The 18,040-nt window shown below is 39.7% G+C and overlaps 1 protein-coding gene across 4 annotated transcripts in view; it reads right to left on the reverse strand.

Moving 5' to 3' along the window:
- Positions 1-3,978: 3,978 nt before the first annotated feature.
- Positions 3,979-18,040, reverse strand: part of CCNT1 (cyclin T1) — a 36,806-nt gene continuing 22,744 nt past the window's right edge. For all 4 annotated transcript variants that reach the window (XM_082741132.1, XM_082741133.1, XM_082741134.1 and 1 more), the window contains one exon: positions 3,979-10,113. In XM_082741132.1, coding sequence (XP_082597258.1) covers positions 8,710-10,113 — 1,404 coding nt within the window. In that variant the 3' untranslated portion in view covers positions 3,979-8,709. The remainder of the gene's footprint in view (positions 10,114-18,040) is intronic.

The following is an 18,040-nucleotide window of genomic DNA, read 5'->3' on the forward strand; positions in this document are numbered from 1 at the left end:
GGTATATAGAAATGGGAAACATGGGTGCCTGGGTGGCTCAGTGGGTTAAGCCTCTTGCATTAGGCTCAGGTCATGATCTCAGGGTCTTGGGATCAAGCCCCTCAGCGGGGAGCCTGCTTCCCCCTCTCTGCCTGCCTCTCTGCCTACTTGTGATCTCTCTGCCAAATAAATAAAATAAAATCTTTTTGAAAAAAAGAAAAATGGCAGACACAATCCCAATTTTATCATATTTTAACGATTTTTAGTTAAATCATCTTTCTTCATCTCCACCGCACCTCTTATTGGAAGGAACCAACAATTTCCCCCTCTCACCTTTCTGGATTTCTTCTGCATCCCATCCTTCCAATGCTTCTTTATCTATTGTCAGTTTAAGAGGTTTCTCCAGCACCAATAAGCAGGTATGATTCACACTGCAGGTGAGCACAAAGAATCTACAATGCTCAACAACAGTAGTTTGGACACCAAAGTGATTAAAATAAAAATGGGGGAGGGCAGTTGGAAGAGATGCCATTTCCAGATTAGGGAGTCCCTAGAAGGCTCTTTCCTGAAATTCATTTATTCGATAAATATTTATTGAGCACCTAAGTGCCTTGGGGATACAGAGAGTAGAAGAAAGATAAACCTGCTCTTTTGGAGTAATCATTCTAGAGCAGCTGGGGGTTGTGGATGTGATACAAACGATATTAACAGCAACTGCGATTTATACACAAAAGCAAACACTCCAACCCTCAGAATGGGTACAGAGAAGACATTTGGTATAAATTCTACAACTCCAAACTAGCAGGAGACAATCACATTACAGAAAATAGGGGAATCAGAATCTGCAACCAGGGCTGCCTGGTTGGCTCAGTTGCTAGAGCATGCAACTCTTGATCTTGGCAACCTATGTTTGAGTACCATGTTGAGCGTAGAGACTACTTAAAAATAAAATCTTAAAAAAAGAAAAAAAAAGGAATCTGCAACCAAGTGTGATATTAAAAAGGAATATTAAAACTCTACTACAGAGAACAATGAAGAGGCAACAGGAACCATATAGGGATAAACAGACTTTAATTAGAGTGTCTACTATAGGTCTTAGCTGAAAAAGAAAAAAAATCCTCCTGATAAGCTCAAGATAGGCAAAAAAAATGCTATTTAGAACCACTTCCTTCTAAGCGGGGGAAAAGGAAGGATATTATTAAAGACGTTGGCAAATTCTTTGTGCTGTTTAACAAAGTAGATGGCTGTTTTTTGGTTTTTTTTTTTTAATATTTTATTTATTGACAGAGAGAGAGAGATCACAAGTAGGCAGAGAGGCAAGCAGAGAGAGAGGAGGAAGCAGGCTCTCTGCTGAGAAGAGAGCCTGATGCGGGGCTCGATCCCAGGACCCCGAAATCATGACCTGAGCCGAAGGCAGAGGCTTAACCCACTGAGCCACCCAGGCGCCCCTAGATGGCTGTTTTTAAGCCACTGAACACTTTGTTAGCTATTGAATAGGTTAAAGTGGACCTGAGGCTGTTTGTAAATAGAATTTGGCAAAGATGAATACTTGAAGGAAATAGATTTTTTGAGAATTTGGGGTTTGGGGAGCCAATCGTAGAGAAAGAGGTTTGTGTGTGTGCACGCATGACAGAGAGTATGAATGAAGGCCAAACTCCTTTCTGTAAGTCATCCTCATCTCAGTATGACAACTCTATCTTTGCAGTTGGTTAGGCCAAACACTGGTAATCATCTGTGACTACTCTTCAACCCTACAGCAGATCCTACTGGCTCCTACTGAAAGATATATAACTTCTCATTATCTGGTCTAAGCCGCTTTCATCTCTTACCTTAATTATTGTGAAAACCATCTTAAATACAGCAGGCCAGGGGTGCCTGGGTAGCTCAGTTGGTTAAGCATCTCCCTTCCGCTCATGATCCTGGACTCGTGGGATCCACCTCCATACTGGGCTCCCTGCTTAATGGGGAGCCTGCTTCTCCCTCTCCCTCTGTCCCACCCCACACCCGCTTGTGTTCTCTCACTTGCTCTCTCTCAAATAAAATCTTTTAAAAAAATAAATAAATAAACACAGCAGGCCAAATGAACACTTTAACACCTAAGCCAGATGTCACTTTTCTGCTCAAAGCTTTTCAGTGGTGCATTTCACTGTCTCCATACTGGCTTACGAGGCCATACAGTAACCAGCCTTCTTCCACTGCCTCTCTAACCACATATTCTACTATTCTCTCCTCACTTGTATCTGTATTAGCTATACTGGCCTCCTTGCAATTTCTCACACATACCAGCATGTTCTCACCTCAGAACCTTGCACTTGTTTCCTGGAATGAGCCCATAATGTTCATAAGAACATGGGGTAACCCAGCTATTCTCATGGCTTCCTCTCTCACCTCTTTTGGATCTTTGCTAAACTGTAATTTCATGAGTCCTTCCTTCCGAGCTATCTTATTTCCAATTTCAAGAGCTCTACTTAGCTACACACAGACACACAAAACATCTCTATCGCCCTTTCTCTGCTTTACATTCTCCAAAGCACTTAGTATTGAACACACTAAGTTTTACTTATTTGTCTCCCCTACAACTACAATGTATAAGTTCTATGAGGGCAGGATGTTTGATAAGTTTACTGCCGCATTCCCATCAGTAAACAGTACATAGCAGTTGATAGGTACTATTTTCTAATGAATGAATAAATTTAAGGCAGGAAAGTACCTGAAACCACTCTTCAGAAAAAGTCTAGTATTCATTTTAACTTGTTTTTTATCACTGTGGTTTTTTGGCTACCTGTTTGTTATATGAAACGAAGGGGCTAATATACCACAGTGCAAAAAAAGGCAGCACAAGTAGGACATGTGACATAAACCAAATCAGTTCAGAAATAGGCCCCAGAGCAACAGATCGCAGTAAATACATGCCTCTTATACTGTAACTACAATCCACGCAAGACATAGAAAGGGCTTCAAACTTTCCTCAGATCACTGAATGATAGAGATCGTCTATCTTATTCCACTATCAAGTGCCACGGGAGACAAGAATCATGATAAACACAGACTATAAGATGAAGCCTAACTCTGTATCAAATAGTTTAACAAGCCCTATTAACAGAGATCCAGTTGCACACCACCTTCATGCAGATTCCTATCTTATCTACTGCCAAGGATGACAGTTGATAGTAAACAAAAGCAAATCACCCATTCCTACATTCTTCATTTACTTCTCCTTTCTTCCATTCAAACCAGAACAGAATTCCTAAAATGTTAGCAACTTCCACAAAGTTTCAGGAGAGGCACAGAAATCAAAAAATCTTGTCTTATTTTAGAAAATGGAAGGATGACCAGAACTCGAGTAATTTTTTTTTCCAGAAGTGTACATCATTCATTCCATCAAATTGATCTTTTTTCCCCTTTAAACTATAGCTTCTGCTACTTTGTGTTAGAAGTTTGTGGAGTATTTTAACATAAGAATTATTTTCCTGGGACACCTGGGTGGCTCAGTTGATTAAGCTGCTGCCTTTGGCTCAGGTCATGATCCCAGGATCCTAGGATTGAGTCCTGTGTAGGGCTCCTTGCTCAGCGGGGAGCCTGCTTCTTTCTCTGCCTCTGCCTGCTTATGCTTTCTCTCTGATAAATAAATAAATAAAATCTTAAAAAAAAAAAAAAAAAGGAATTCTTTTCCTTCAAAAGTGTGTAATTCACAAGATTTACCTTGTGTGTGTGATTTTTTTATCTTCCAGGAAGAGTATTTACTATCAATTTTCCCAGGCATCACCAAGAATGCTGTACTGAGTGAGGGTTTTTTTTCCCCCTCTGACTACATCATACTTTATACTACCAGGTTCACTGTGACAACCAAATCTTAGGTCTTTCCAACGGACTTAATTCCCACAGGATCTTGTGGTCAGAAAGCACACACTACTACCCAAACTGAAAACTGTAATCCTAACAGTAAAATGACAGTTAAAGACTAATTCGAAGACTTAGGACACATAAACAACAATCAGGTGAGTGTTTTATCATTAACATTTATTGATGGGATGGATAAATACAGATTGAGAAACATACTTGACAGCAAGATATCAAACTGATAGCCAGACTATAAAATGTATACAACATCCTTTTTTAAATTTTTTAAAAATGTGTTTGAATTTTTTACAAAGAGCCCTTACTGTAATGGTCACTTACATCCTATCAATCACATAACAGCAGTAGAGATCCCAGGGGTAGCATCCAGAACTGAGGTGCCCCAAGGAGGACAGAGGCAACAGCAGAGTAGTATGCTGAGAAAGGACTCTTTAGAGCAATACAAAGAAAACAGACAAAAATATTACCACAAAATTGTACCTGAGTGACATAGATTGGTAAAGTATTTTACTCTTTTTTTTCTTCTTTGCTCTTTGGTCTGATAAGAAAACGGACAGTTTCAGGTGTGCAGAGTAGGGTAAGGGAAAGGTCAGTTTCAAACCCAGAAACCTAGGTTAACACTATGTTAGGCTGCTGCATTCTTTTCTTTGGGTGCTTAACCCAGACAGCACTTCCATCTTGCAACCAATTCCAATGTGATCTACCATTAACTAGTTAGGTCCTCAGCATTCAACTGAAGAGTTCCTGATAACCTGATGGAGACATACTTGCTCTGGCTTCAATTAGCATGCTGTCAAGCATCCCTCTCCATGCTTAACATGGACACAGAAAACCCAAGAGTCTTTCTCATCTTTTCATTCAACCATAAATATGCACGCATAAAGGGGAAGAGCAGGCGCTGCTTTTTAGTAAACATTTTCTTTCCCTCCCTTTTCCAATGCCAAGCTCATATTAAAAACTTTACAAACATTAAAATGGAAGGGTCTCCCAGTTAGAAAATAATTCTCATTCCAGACCACTCTATCAGGTAGGATTACAGTACCATGCTTGTTTCAAACTTACACCCACAGAGGGATAAAAGACAAAATAAAACTTGATAGTGTGATACAACATGAACATTTCTCAAACCATCAGGAGCAAACACTCAGTTAAAAGCTGGGTGTTAACAAGCAGCAACACAGGAAATCTAGGGAGGTATTAAAGTCACTGAAAGCTTAGTTGGGACTGCAAAGGGCTTATTTCTCACCATGTAAAGGGTTGCATAGACTGCTTAAATTCTCCAAAACCCAAGATAATATTTGTATTCCAACTTCAAGATGTTCTAGAATATCCCTTTTCCTAGCATTAGTATCAAAATAACTGATACTAGAATAATCTTTTTAAAAAATTAATCTGCTCCCAAGTTCCCACATTTATTTGGGGGAGGGGAGGCAAAGATATTTTTTTTTTCCTTTTCCTCCCTCCCTCCCTAGGAGGCAAAGATCTTTAAAATCCTACTGTACTGGGCTAAGGCCCCTCTAATTGCCTTTGTCCAAAAGCAAAGTATGAGGGGTATGCATTTTCAACATGGGGAATTAGGTAGCAGAAGCTTAAGGAAATCCAGCACTGATGTTACCATGATTTTATTTCTATATCCTAATCCATTGCTGTTTCCAACTGGAGATTTAAAAAAATTTTTTTCTATCAACACTGGTGAAGCCAATAATACAGAACTATGAAAAATGACACACTGAATCAAAACACAGAATCATTCAAAAAAAAAAAAAGGAAGCTGAGAGTCTCAGATATGGAAACACACTGATTCATGAGTGAGCAGCTTAGACTAATTCTTACATATTTTCTAAACTGAAAAAGCATAACTGAAGTTGCAGAAGAACAATTTAGCTTTAAATTAATGCTTCACTGGAGTTCAGCCAACAGCAACACAGGTATCTGATTAAAAGCCCTAAGGACATTCCACAGGTGTTTGTTTTTGACAACATAAGAGTCACGCAAGGTTTTAGTAATGAGATTTATAGAACTTGAGGCTCCAGGCCTGCTTACCACCACTTATCCTTGATAGTCTAGGTTAAAAGGAGGAAAAAAGCCATGTTTAACTAGACTAACTTTGGATGTATAAATTCCATTTCTCATCCTTCAAAGGTGTGAGCATAGAGAAAATAGAGTTTTAGAAACAACACAACCCTTTGAAGCCTAGGTCTATGTAATTAGAAAAATATGCATGCTAGTTGACAAGCCTATCTGCTAACCCAAATGCAGCAACTTCATGCAGAGCACACAGGACATTCAGGACATATACAGAGATCTAAAAGCAGACACTGTAGATATCTTAAAACAGTATCAGGAGGCATTAATACAGAAGTCTTTAAATTGACCTACATCAGCAATGAACTACTAGTGCAAAGGCCAGACTGCACAGCACAAAGCAGTTCTTGGGCTCTAGTAAGCACTTTTTCTAGTTCACTCCTGACAAAAGGTCTAAGGAACTAACCACAGATGCCATGGAGAACTGCTTTGAGGCCAAGTGGATATGTCTGCCTCTGTGGTGAAGGAGTGCACACAATTAGAATATACGTGACATTTGGTGAGAAAATCTTGAACACTGGAAAAGACATTTTCATAATCAAATCAATGATCAATTCCACAAAGATATAGATCCAAACTAAATAAACTTTTGGGAAGCTCAGGAAGGAAAGCAGACTTCACCAAACAAAATCTAAACAAATAGAAAGCCTAGATTTAGTAAACACATCACACTTCTACCAACCACCTAGCACAACAGAAAATACCAGGGGTATAGAGGAAAATGCCATCAGTGAAAATGAAGTAACATTCTAAATATTACTGGTTTATAGGTCAGCAGAGCGCTCATTTTACACAGCAATGGCAGGCACCCTAGACAGTTCAAATATGCAGAGATGCAGGACATTAATTCACCTTAAGATTTACTGTACAAATTCCTTCCTGTATTAGGCCAGTGCATCAACAACTCCAACTGCCTCAGTTTTCTCCCCAACCTGTTCCTGGCAAGCAGCAGCACATGTACAACTCCTATCTCCCTATAACTTCCAATGAAAAATATTCAATTTTTCTATACAGAATATTTGGTGTAAAGGAAGCTACACTAAAAACAGCAAGACAAATTCAAATTGCATCATCTTTTCAATAGCAAAAAATACCATGAAGACCAAAGAACACCACATCAAATGATCTGTGGCTTAGTGGCATTTTCAGTTAGACAACCTGGCTTAGAATTCTTTCTAGTCCCTTGAGATTTCTTTCCTCAACAAGTGTTGAGCTTTGAGTATTGGCATCCTGAACACCAGTTATCCAGAAATCTGGGATAATCAAGCACCCATGACTCCTGATTTTTTTTTTTTTTTAAACGACTCTTAGAAATCTACTGAAAAACCCCTGCCTAGAAACTAAAGCCACCAAAGATGGACAACCTGCATCTGTGGGCTAGGCTTGCTCACCCTCATGACACCAGTACTGTTAAATTCACAAGTTCCAATCTCTGAAATCAGGTTGCAAAATTAAGGTTGCAAAAATTAAGGATGCAGCTGTTTCCCTTCAGATATACAAAAAAAAAAAAAAAAAAAAAAGCAAGTCTTACATTCATAATGCAATTTAAAATACAATATCCTAAAAATACCCAATCACAATTTCATTGTTTTCAGTATCCCCTAAGTCCATGGCTTCTCCCAGAACTATTCTCATATATGGTCTGGGCTTTCAGAGGCAGAATATAGAGCACATCCCCCTTCCCTTCAGAGACCCTGAGATTGCTCTCACTTGAACACTTTCCCAAAGCCTAACTTGAAAAAAAAGACACACCCAATTCTGTAGGGCAGAAGCCAGCCTTGCTCTCCAATCCTTCTTCCTCAACCCCACCTTTCTTCTGCATCAAAAAGAAAAAGGGGATAAAAGGCAAGTTTTTGTAATGGAGTCCAGAATCAGGCCACTGGCTACACTTGCCCAAACTAGAATTTAGAAGGTTACCACTCAATTACAACATAAAGAAACGGGAAAATACCATGCTAACACATGCCTCTTCCTTCCTTTATGCTCTAAAGGCCACACCGTGTTCTCTCTAGTAGACTGTTGGGAAGTGAAAACGGTGAGGGACAGGGAGGGAAAGATAAAACATGATTTTAAACACACACGCTTAAAACCACACATACCCACACTTACATACTTAAAGGTCTCAACACTTCAAGTGGCCGGAGCCTATCAGACAGAACTCAAGGGCAAAAGCCTATCCTCCCATCCCCCCTATACAGCCCCCCCACCCTCCAATCCCACCCCCCAGGAGTCATTGCTATGTATCTCATACACACAGCAAAATCCCTATTCCCTCCTGCCCCGGATGATATAAAAAAAACTAAACAGATAACTTACTTTCTTTAAATTATTTTTTTAAAGTCTCTTAAAAGATTTTGACGTTTAAATACTTCCACTCTTCTGATATATTAAACACCAAAAGGATCCACAACTGTTTGATAAAACAAACCCTCCATATTTCAGTCCTGGCCAGAAGAGGGAAGACATCAACTCTAATCAACCTAATTAGGAGGTGGAGAGGCCAAGAACAGAGAAAGTATTCTTAATCCTTCACAGCTTCAACACATTCTCACCTCTCTAATACCAGTAAAAACTATAACAAAATAGTTCAATTTCTGAGGCAGTAGATATAATAACCAAGCCCCTCTACCACCCTCCCACCTGCATGTCAATATTACTTATTCCCTAGTCCAAGAAGTGTGACATATTTCATAAGGGAAGTAATTTCCTTAGTCCAGAATCAGTAGTTTAAAAAAAAAAAAAAAAGTTGTTTTTAAGGAAGTTTTTTTCTCCTCTTCTTTTTCTTTTTTACTTAGGAAGGGGAGGAAGTGGTGGAGGAGGTTCTGATGGAAGAGGTGGTAGCCGGGGTTTGTCTGTATTGCCAGATCTGGAGGACATTCCACCAGCCCGTGGATTCAGATATTCACCATAAGAATGAACAAAATCAAATGCAGGGGGCTGAGTGGGCTGGACACCCTGGGCACTGAGAAGGGAATGAAGCATATTCACAGTATCTTGATAGTCTATTGTTTGGGTTGCATTGTGACCATTGGCCCCAGTGGGCCCTTTATCCAGTTTCATATGAGGAACTCGAGTTTTACAGCTGGGCTGTGAAAAGGGAAGGCCACTTGTGTCTGAGCTATGCCCAGGCAACTGGGCCATTGTAGGAAGAGGAGGGAAGGAGAAATTTATGGAAGAGGATTTAGTACTCTTGGCAATCTTAGCTGGATGATCAAACACTGCCCCTCCAGTCTCTTCAGGGGGGCCCCTTTTGCGAGTAGAACTGGAAGAGGAGAAAGAACTAGACAAGCTATAGGTTTTGTGTGCTAAGGTGCTTGTCTGGCTACTGTGTTTTGGATCACCTGGACGTTTGTTCCCAGTACCAGCTGGAAGCTGTGAGTGAGAGTGCTTGTGTGAGTGGTGATTATGATGATGATGATGATTAGATGGGTGAGTCTTGTGCTTTTCTTTGTGCTCTCGGCTCTTTGTGACACTGTCCTCTACAGAATTGTGCTTGTCAGCCGCAGAATGGACTTTAATGCGCATTTTTATCTCCTCTGGTTTTGAAGAGGCAGCTTTATCTCCACTTGCCACTGGGATTCTCATTTTGAGAGCTGCTTTGTCAGCCTTTTCCAGAAAAGGCCGCTCGGGGTTTTCCGAGCCCTCTATGGGCATTTTTAGAATGACTGAAGAATGGCTATCATGGTGTGACAGGAGATTCTGGGCAGCATATGCATACTGTGACTTCACATTGGCCTCCATGTTCTCCAGCTGCCTCTTCTGGGCAGCCAACTCTTCTGCATGTTTTGCACGGTATTCTTTCAGTGACACTTTAGCTGAGGGCACACTCTTACTATTCTGCTTCTGGGAAATAAATGCATTCGAACCATCCTGTTGCAAAGAATGATCAACTCCCATAAGTGCTAAATTCTCACTAGTCCGATGACCCTGAGCAGGTTCCAGTTTAAAAGGAGGTTGGGAGGACAGCCAACGCTCGCCCTGCAACATCTCCACATTGCTTAAGTTGCTGGATGACTCTTCAGTGGCTGGAACGGAAGGCACTGCACTTGCAGAAGAAGTTGACATGCTCATTAAACCTGCAATAGTTGTGTCTGAAGAGCTCTGGGAAATCATATTGAGAATTGTCTGCTCTGAAGTGTTTTCATCTGTTCCTCGATCATCTGCTTTTGTCTTCCTGGCAGCCTGGTATGCCTAGAATGAAGCAAATGACATCTCTTCACCTCAGGTAATTCATAAAATGGGGGGGTGAGGGGGGAACTGGAATGAAGAGACTGTGCTTGCTGCAACAGTGGAAGTTCTGGGTAGCCCATAGGCAGGAGGCTACTCTAAAATCATTAATTATAACCATTAGAAGTAAGATTTTGAAAACCTTCAGTCAAGAGTCATACAAACAAGACCTCAAGATCTCTGAACTCCCATGTTCACTGCATCATTATTCACAATTGCCAAGATATGGAAGCAACTCAAATGTCCATTAATGGATAATGGATAATATATAAGCAAAATGTGGTACAGAAGCACAACGAAATCACACTTAGCCTTAGCAGAGGAGGAGGAGGATTCTAGGAAAATATCAGAGTAGGAAGCACCAGGAATCTCTCCCCTCAGACAACAACTGCACTGATAGAATTTGTCTGATGTAACTATTTTGGGACACTGGAGTCTGTTAAAGGCTTGCAACTTTTGGGGTAAGTCTTGAACAGTAAATTGGAGTAATTTACATCAATTTCACCTTTCAGCACATTAGCAACTACCCATCTCCTACCCCAGCCACAATGGAGACAGCTTGCATTCTGGGAGAGCCAGTACCAGCAAAAATGACTCTCCTGCAAACAGCAGTTTCTGTGCTCTGATCCCTGATTGCAGCTTCTGACAAAAGAGTACAGACTAAGAGACAGGCAGCCACTGTTAAGGCTCCTCCCTCTACTGCTGCAAGCTCCTGGCCCTCTGGCTAAAGTGACTCTCAAGGGACTTAAAGGACCAGCACCTTTTCTTCTCCCCTTCATTTTTTGCTTTTTTCCTCTTTTGGGAGCCAGACATTAAGAGCAAGATATTAAAAAAAAAAAAAAAAAAAGCATGTACAGAGAAAATTAGAAAATTTTGATCACACGCTCCCAGGGAAAAACTCACAAAACAAGTGAGAATACCTTAAGTTTACACCTCAGGCTGATCCTCAGCAGAGACACCACCCCAAATCAAATCCAACCCCCATCCAAAAATAATAACAAAAAACAGAAAAGCCTGGGAATCTGATTTCCACAGTTACCACGTTATTATATTAGAATGTCCAGTGTTCAACAAAAAAATTACAAAGCATTTTAAGAAATACAAAAGTATGACCCATTCAAAGGAAAAAAATAAATCAACAGAAACTGTCCCTGAAAAGGACCTAATGGCAGAACTACCACACAAAGACTTTAAAATAACTCCCTTAAAGGGGCTCCTGGGTAGGGCTCAGTGGGTTAGAGCCTCTGTCTTCAGCTCAGGTCATGATCCCAGGTCCTAGGATGGAGCCCCACATCAGGCTCTCTGCTCAGCAGGGAGCCTGCTTCCCCACCCGCCGCCTGCCTCTCTGCCTACTTGTGATCTCTGTCAAATAACTAATAAAATCTTAAAACATACAAACAAACAAACAAAAACTCCCCTAAAGATACTCAAATTACTTAATGGAAGTATGGAGAAGTATGTAAGTATCGAGTAAAGGAATATATGAACAAAATGGAAATATAAAAAAAAAAGAAACTGGAGCTGAGAAGTACGGTAACTGCAATGAAAAATCCACCAAAGGGATTAAAACATAGATTTGAACAGGTAGAAGAAAGAATCATTAAACTTTTAAGACAGGACAATGAAAATCACTTAGTCTAAGGAACATAATGAAAAAAGATTGAAGCCTGCTGGACACCATCAACTGGACCAACACATCCACGTGAAAATTCCAGAAGGAAAGAAGAAAGGGGCAGAGAGAACATGAAAAAATAATGGCTGCAAACTTCCCAACTTTGATAAAGACATGAATAGAAACAAAAGCTCAATAAATTCCAAGATGAACTCAATGAGACTCACATGAGAATATCAAACTTCAATAGCCAAAGACAGAGAATCTTGAAAGTAACAAGAGAAGTGAATCAACAGGTACAAGAGATCCTCAATAAGATCACGAACAGGTATCTCATCAGCAGCTTTGGAGACCAGAAGACAGTGAACCAATAGATTCCAAGTGCTAAAAGAAAAAAACTTGTCAACCAAGAATCCTATATCTAGCAAAAATGCCCTTCAGAAGTTAGCAAGAAATTAAGACATTTCCAAATAGGTAAAAGCTGAGGAAGTTCATGGATCAGTCAGTCATCCAAGAAGTACTCAAAGATATCCTGCAACGTGAAATGAAAGGAGACTATATAGTAAATCGAAGCCATAGGGAGAAATAAAGATCTGCAGTAAATACATGGGCAACTATAAAACCTACCTTTTTTTTTTTTCAAAGTAATCTCTACCCCCAACATGGGGCTAAAATCTACAACCCTGAGAACAAGAGTCCCATGCTCTACCAACTGAGCCAGATAGGTGCCCCCAAAGCTACTATTGTTTTAACAATGGTCTATAATTGGGCTTCTTGTTTTCTACATGATTTAACCGACTAACACATTTTAAGGGAAAAAACACAATTATTAATGCAAAAGCTAATATTATTGTAACTTTGGTTTGTAAATCAAGCCTTATTACCTACTTAATTTAGAACCCTAATCCATTTAAAAGGATTATTAGGGAAGCCCAGGTAGCTCAGTCAGTGGAGTGTCTGCCTTTGGCTCGGGTCAAGATCCCATGGTTCTGGGATTGAGTCCCATATCTGGCTCCTTGCTCAGTGGAGAGCCTGCTTCTCCCCCTGCCTGCTGCTCCTCCCTGCCTTTAATAATACATTCTCTCTCTTTCTCTCTCTGACACACACACACATACACACACAAAAAAGGACTATTAGTTTATGTTCTGGGGCATGCAATGTACAGACAACTTTGTGACATCAACAACTAAAAGATAAATAAGCATAATGACATTATCTACAATTACTTTTTTTTTTTTAAAGATTTTATTTATTTATTTGACAGAGAGAGATGACAAGCAGGCAGAGAGACAGGCAGAGAGAGAGGAGGAAGCAGGTTCCCTGCTGAGCAAAGAGCCCGATGCGGGGCTCGATCCCAGGACCCTGAGATCATGACCTTAGCCGAAGGCAGCGGCTTAACCCACTGAGCCACCCAGGCGCCCCTACAATTACTTTTTTTTAAAAGATTTTATTTATTTATTTGACAGAGATCACAAGTAGGCAGAGAGGCAGGCAGAGAGAGAGGAGGAAGCAGGCTCCCTGCTGAGCAGAGAGCCCGATGTGGGGCTTGATCCCAGGACCCTGGGACCGTGACCCAAGCCTAAGGCAGAGGATTAACCTACTGAGCCACCCAAGTGCCCCTCCTTTTTTTTTTTTTTAAACATTTATTTATTTGACAGAGAGAGAGCGAGATCACAAGTAGGCAGAGCAGCAGGTGGGGGGGGGGGAAGCAGGCTCTCTACTGAGCAGAGAGCCCAATTCAGGGCTTAATCCTAGGACCTTGAGATCATGACCTAATCCAAAGGCAGAGGCTTAACCCACTGAGCCACCCAGGTGCCCCTCTATAACTACTTTAAACGTAAATAGATTAAACTCTCCAATAAAGACAGAGATTGTCAAAAATGCATAAAAATATATAATCCAATTGTCTACAAGCAACTGAGATGCTAAGACCCAAACAGGTTGAAAATAGGAAGAGGGAAAAACATACCATGCAAACAGTAACCAAGAGCAAGGGTGGCTATACTAATATGAGACAACATACATTTTAAAACAAAAAAGGTTTCAAGAGACACAAAAGGACATTATACATTAATAATAGGCTCAAGTTAGCAATTGTTACAATTATAAACATTTGCACACCTAATAAAACACAATCAAAACTGACAAAAGATTTCACTTAAAGACTTCAATTTCCACCCACAACAATTGACAGAACAACCAGACAAAAGATAAGGAAACAGAGAACTTCAAAAAATAAACCAACAGGATCTAACAGACATATACAGAACACTCTACCCAACAACAGTATAAATACTCTTCACAAGTACACATGGGACATTTACCAGGATAGACCATGACATGTGAAGCAACAAATAGTCTCAACAGATTTTTAAAAGATAGATACCATACAAATTAGCTTTTCTGACTACAAGATAAAGTTAGAAATGAGTAACAAAAGGAAAACTGGAAAATTTACAAAACTGTGGAAACTAAGGAATACTTTAAAACAACCAATGGGTCAAAGGAGAAATTAAAAGGGAAACTGGAAAATACTTAGGGATGAATGAAAACAAAAACACAACATATCAAAACTTATGGGATGCAGCAAAAGCAGCACTAAGGGAGAAATTTAAAACTATTAACACTGACATTAAAAATAAAGAACTCAACAAACTAACTTTATAATGTGAGGAACTAGGAGAACAACAAACTAAAGCAAACAGAAGGAAGGAAATAAAGATTACAGCAGAGATTTTAAAAAATAGAAAACAGAACACAGAAAAATTAAAATAAAACTAGTACTTGGCTCTTTGAGAAGATCAACAAAATTAAACCTTTAGCTAGATAGTTTAGGAAAAAAAACAGAAGATTCAAACCACTAAAATCAGAAATGAAACTGGAGACATTGCTATCAATTCTACAAAAATAAAGAGGATTGTAAGGGTACTCTGAACTTAGACAATCTGGAAGAAATGGATGCATTCCTAGACACAAATAAACTACCAAAACTGAAGAAGAAACAGAAAACCTGAACAGACCCATAACCAGCAAGGAAATTGAAGCAGTAAGCAAAAACCTCCCAACAAACAAGAGTCCAGGGCCAGATGGTTTCCCAGGAGAATTCTATCAAACATTTAAAGAATTAATACCTATTCTTCCGAAGCTGTTCCAAAAACCAGAAATGGAAGGAAAATTCCCAAACTCTTTCTATGAGGCCAGTATTACTTTGATCCTAAAACTAAATGCTCCACTAAAAAGGAGAATTACAGACCAATATCCCTGATGAATATGGATGTCAAAATTCTCACCAATATATTAGCCTATAGGATCCAACAGTATATTAAAAGAATTATTCACCACAGCCAAGTGGGATTTATTCCTGGGCTGCAAGGGTGGTTCAACATCCAAAAATCAAAGTGATATACTACATTAATAAAAAGAAGGAAAAGAACCATATGACCCTTTCAATACATGCAGAAAAAGCATTTGACAAAGTACAGCATCCTTTCTTGATTAAAACTCTTCAGAGTGTAGGAACAGAGGGAACATACTTCGGTATCATAAAAGCCACATACAAAAAGCACACAGGAAATATCATCCTCAATGGGGAAAAACTGAGAGCTTTCCCCCTAAGATCAGGAACATGGCAGGAATGTCTACTATCACCACTGTAGTTCAACACAGTGCTACAAGTCCTAGCCTCAACAATCAGACAACAAAAAGAAATAAAAGCATCCAAATCACCAAAGAAGTCAAACTCTCACCCTCTGCAGATAACATGGCTCTCTATGTGGAAAACCCAAAAGACTCCACCCCAAACTTGTGAGAACTCAAACAGGAATTCAGCAAAGTGGAAGGATATAAAAATCAATGCACAGAAGTCAGTTATGTTTCTATACACTAACAATGAAACAGAAGAAAGAGAAATTAAGGAGTCAACCCCTTTTATAATTGCACCCCAAAACCGTAAGATACCTAGGAATAAACCTAACCAAACGATCTCTACTCAGAAAACTATAGAATACTCAGGAAAAAAAACGAGGAAGACACAAAGAAATGGAAAAACGTTCAAAACTCATGGATTAGAATAAATATTGTTAAAATGTCTATGCTACCTATAGCAATCTACAGATTCAATGCAATCCCTGTCAAAGAGCATCAACTTTTTTTTCACAGAGCTGGAACAAACAATCCTAAAAATTGTATAGAACCAAAAAGACCCTCATAGCCAAAGGAAGGTTGAAAAAGAAAACCAGGGGCGCCTGGGTAGCTCAATGGATTGGGCCTCTGCCTCAGCTCAGGTCATGATCTCAGTGTCCTGGGATCAAGCCCTGCATTGGGTTCTCTGCTCAGTGGGGAGCCTGCTTCCCCCCTCTCTCTTTGCCTGCCACTCTGCCTACCTGGTCTCTCTCTCTCTCTGTGTTAAATGAATAAATAAAATCTTAAAAAAAAAGAAAGAAAGAAAGAAAACGAGTAAGAAAACCAAAAAGCTGGTACTATCACCAGACTTCAAGCATTACAAAGCTCTAATCATCAAGATATTATAGTACTGGCAAAAAAAAAGACACACAGCAGATTAGAGAACCCAGAAATAGACCCCAACTCTATGGTCAACTACTTTTCAACAAAGCAGGGAAGAATATCTAATGGAAAAGACAGTCTCTTCAACAGTGGTGTTGGGAAAATTGAACAGCCACAAGCAGAATGAAACTGGACCATTTCCTTACACCACAGACAAACATGGACTTAAAATAGATGAAAGACCTAAATGTGAGACAGGAATCCATCAGAATCCTAGAGAACATACGCTGCAACCTGCATGACCTCAGCCACAGCAAGTCATGTCTTCAAGGGCAAAGGAAACAAAGGCAGAAATTAACTACTGGGGCTTCAACAAGATAAAAAGCTTTTGCACAGCAAAGGAAATAGTAGACAAAACCAAAAGACAACAAACAGAATGGCAAAAGTTATTTGCAGATGACATATCAAATAAAGGGCTAGTATCCAAAATCTATAAAGAACTTACCAAACTCAACACCCAAAGAACAAATAATCCAATCAAGTAATGGGCAGAAGACTTGAATAGACACTTCTCCAAAGACATGCAAATGGCCAACAGACACATGAAAAAAACCTCCACATCACTCAGCATCAGGGAACTACAAATCAAAACCACAATGAGATACCATCTCACACCAGTCAGAATGGCTAAAATCAACGAGTCAGGAAACAGTAGATGTTGATGAGGATGTGGAGAAAGGGGAACCCTCTGGAAAGAGCTGGAGGTTCCTCAAGAAGTTGAAAATAGAGCTACTCTATGATCCAGCAATTACACTACTTGGTGTTTACCCCAAAGATACAAATGTAGTGATCCGAAGGGGCTCCTGCACCCCATGTTTATAGCAGCAATGACCACAATAGCCCTATTATGGAAAGAGCCCGGGATGTCCACTGACAGATAAATGGATAAAGAATATGTGATATATATACATATATATATATACACACACAGACACAATGGAATACTGCTCAGCCACCAAAAATCCCAAAATCTTGCCATTTGCAACGACATGGAAAGAACTAGAGGGTATTATGCTAAGTGAAGTAAGTCAATTACACAATTAACTATCATATGATCTCACTCATATGCAGAATTTAAGAAATAAAACGGAGGATCATGGGGAAGAGGGGAAAAATAAAACAAGACAAAATCAGAGAAAGAGACAAGCAGTAACAGACTCTTAATCATAGGAAATAAACTCAGGGTTGCTGGAGGGGAGAGGATTGGAGGCATGGGAGAACTGGGTGATGGAGTAAGGAGGGGGGAAAAGAGTGAATTTTACTCTATATAAATTGTACCCCAATTAACCTGACTTAAAAAGAATTTAAAAAACAGACTACTCTGAACAACTGTATGCCAATAAATTAGATAATCTAGATGAAATGGACTAATTCCTAGAAACACAAACCTAACAAGAATAAACCATAAAGAAATAGAAAATCTGAACACAACTGTAACTAGTAAGGTGACTGAATCAATAATAAAATAATTTCCCAAGAAAGAACAGCCTCTTTCCCAAAAATATGAAGAGGCAGCAACAACTCTCAATTCATTCTATGAAGCTATCATTACCCTGATATCAAAGCCAAACAAAGACACTACAAGGAACTACAGACCAATATCCCTAATGACCACTGATGTAAAAAATTCTCAACAAAATACTAACAAACTGGGACACCTGGGTGGCTCAGTTGGTTAAGAACCTGTCTGCCCTAGGCTCAGGTCATAATCCCAGG

The sequence above is a fragment of the Mustela nivalis genome (genome assembly GCF_964662115.1).
Source record: "Mustela nivalis genome assembly, chromosome: 7".
In the NCBI taxonomy this organism is placed as follows: Eukaryota; Metazoa; Chordata; class Mammalia; order Carnivora; family Mustelidae; genus Mustela; species Mustela nivalis.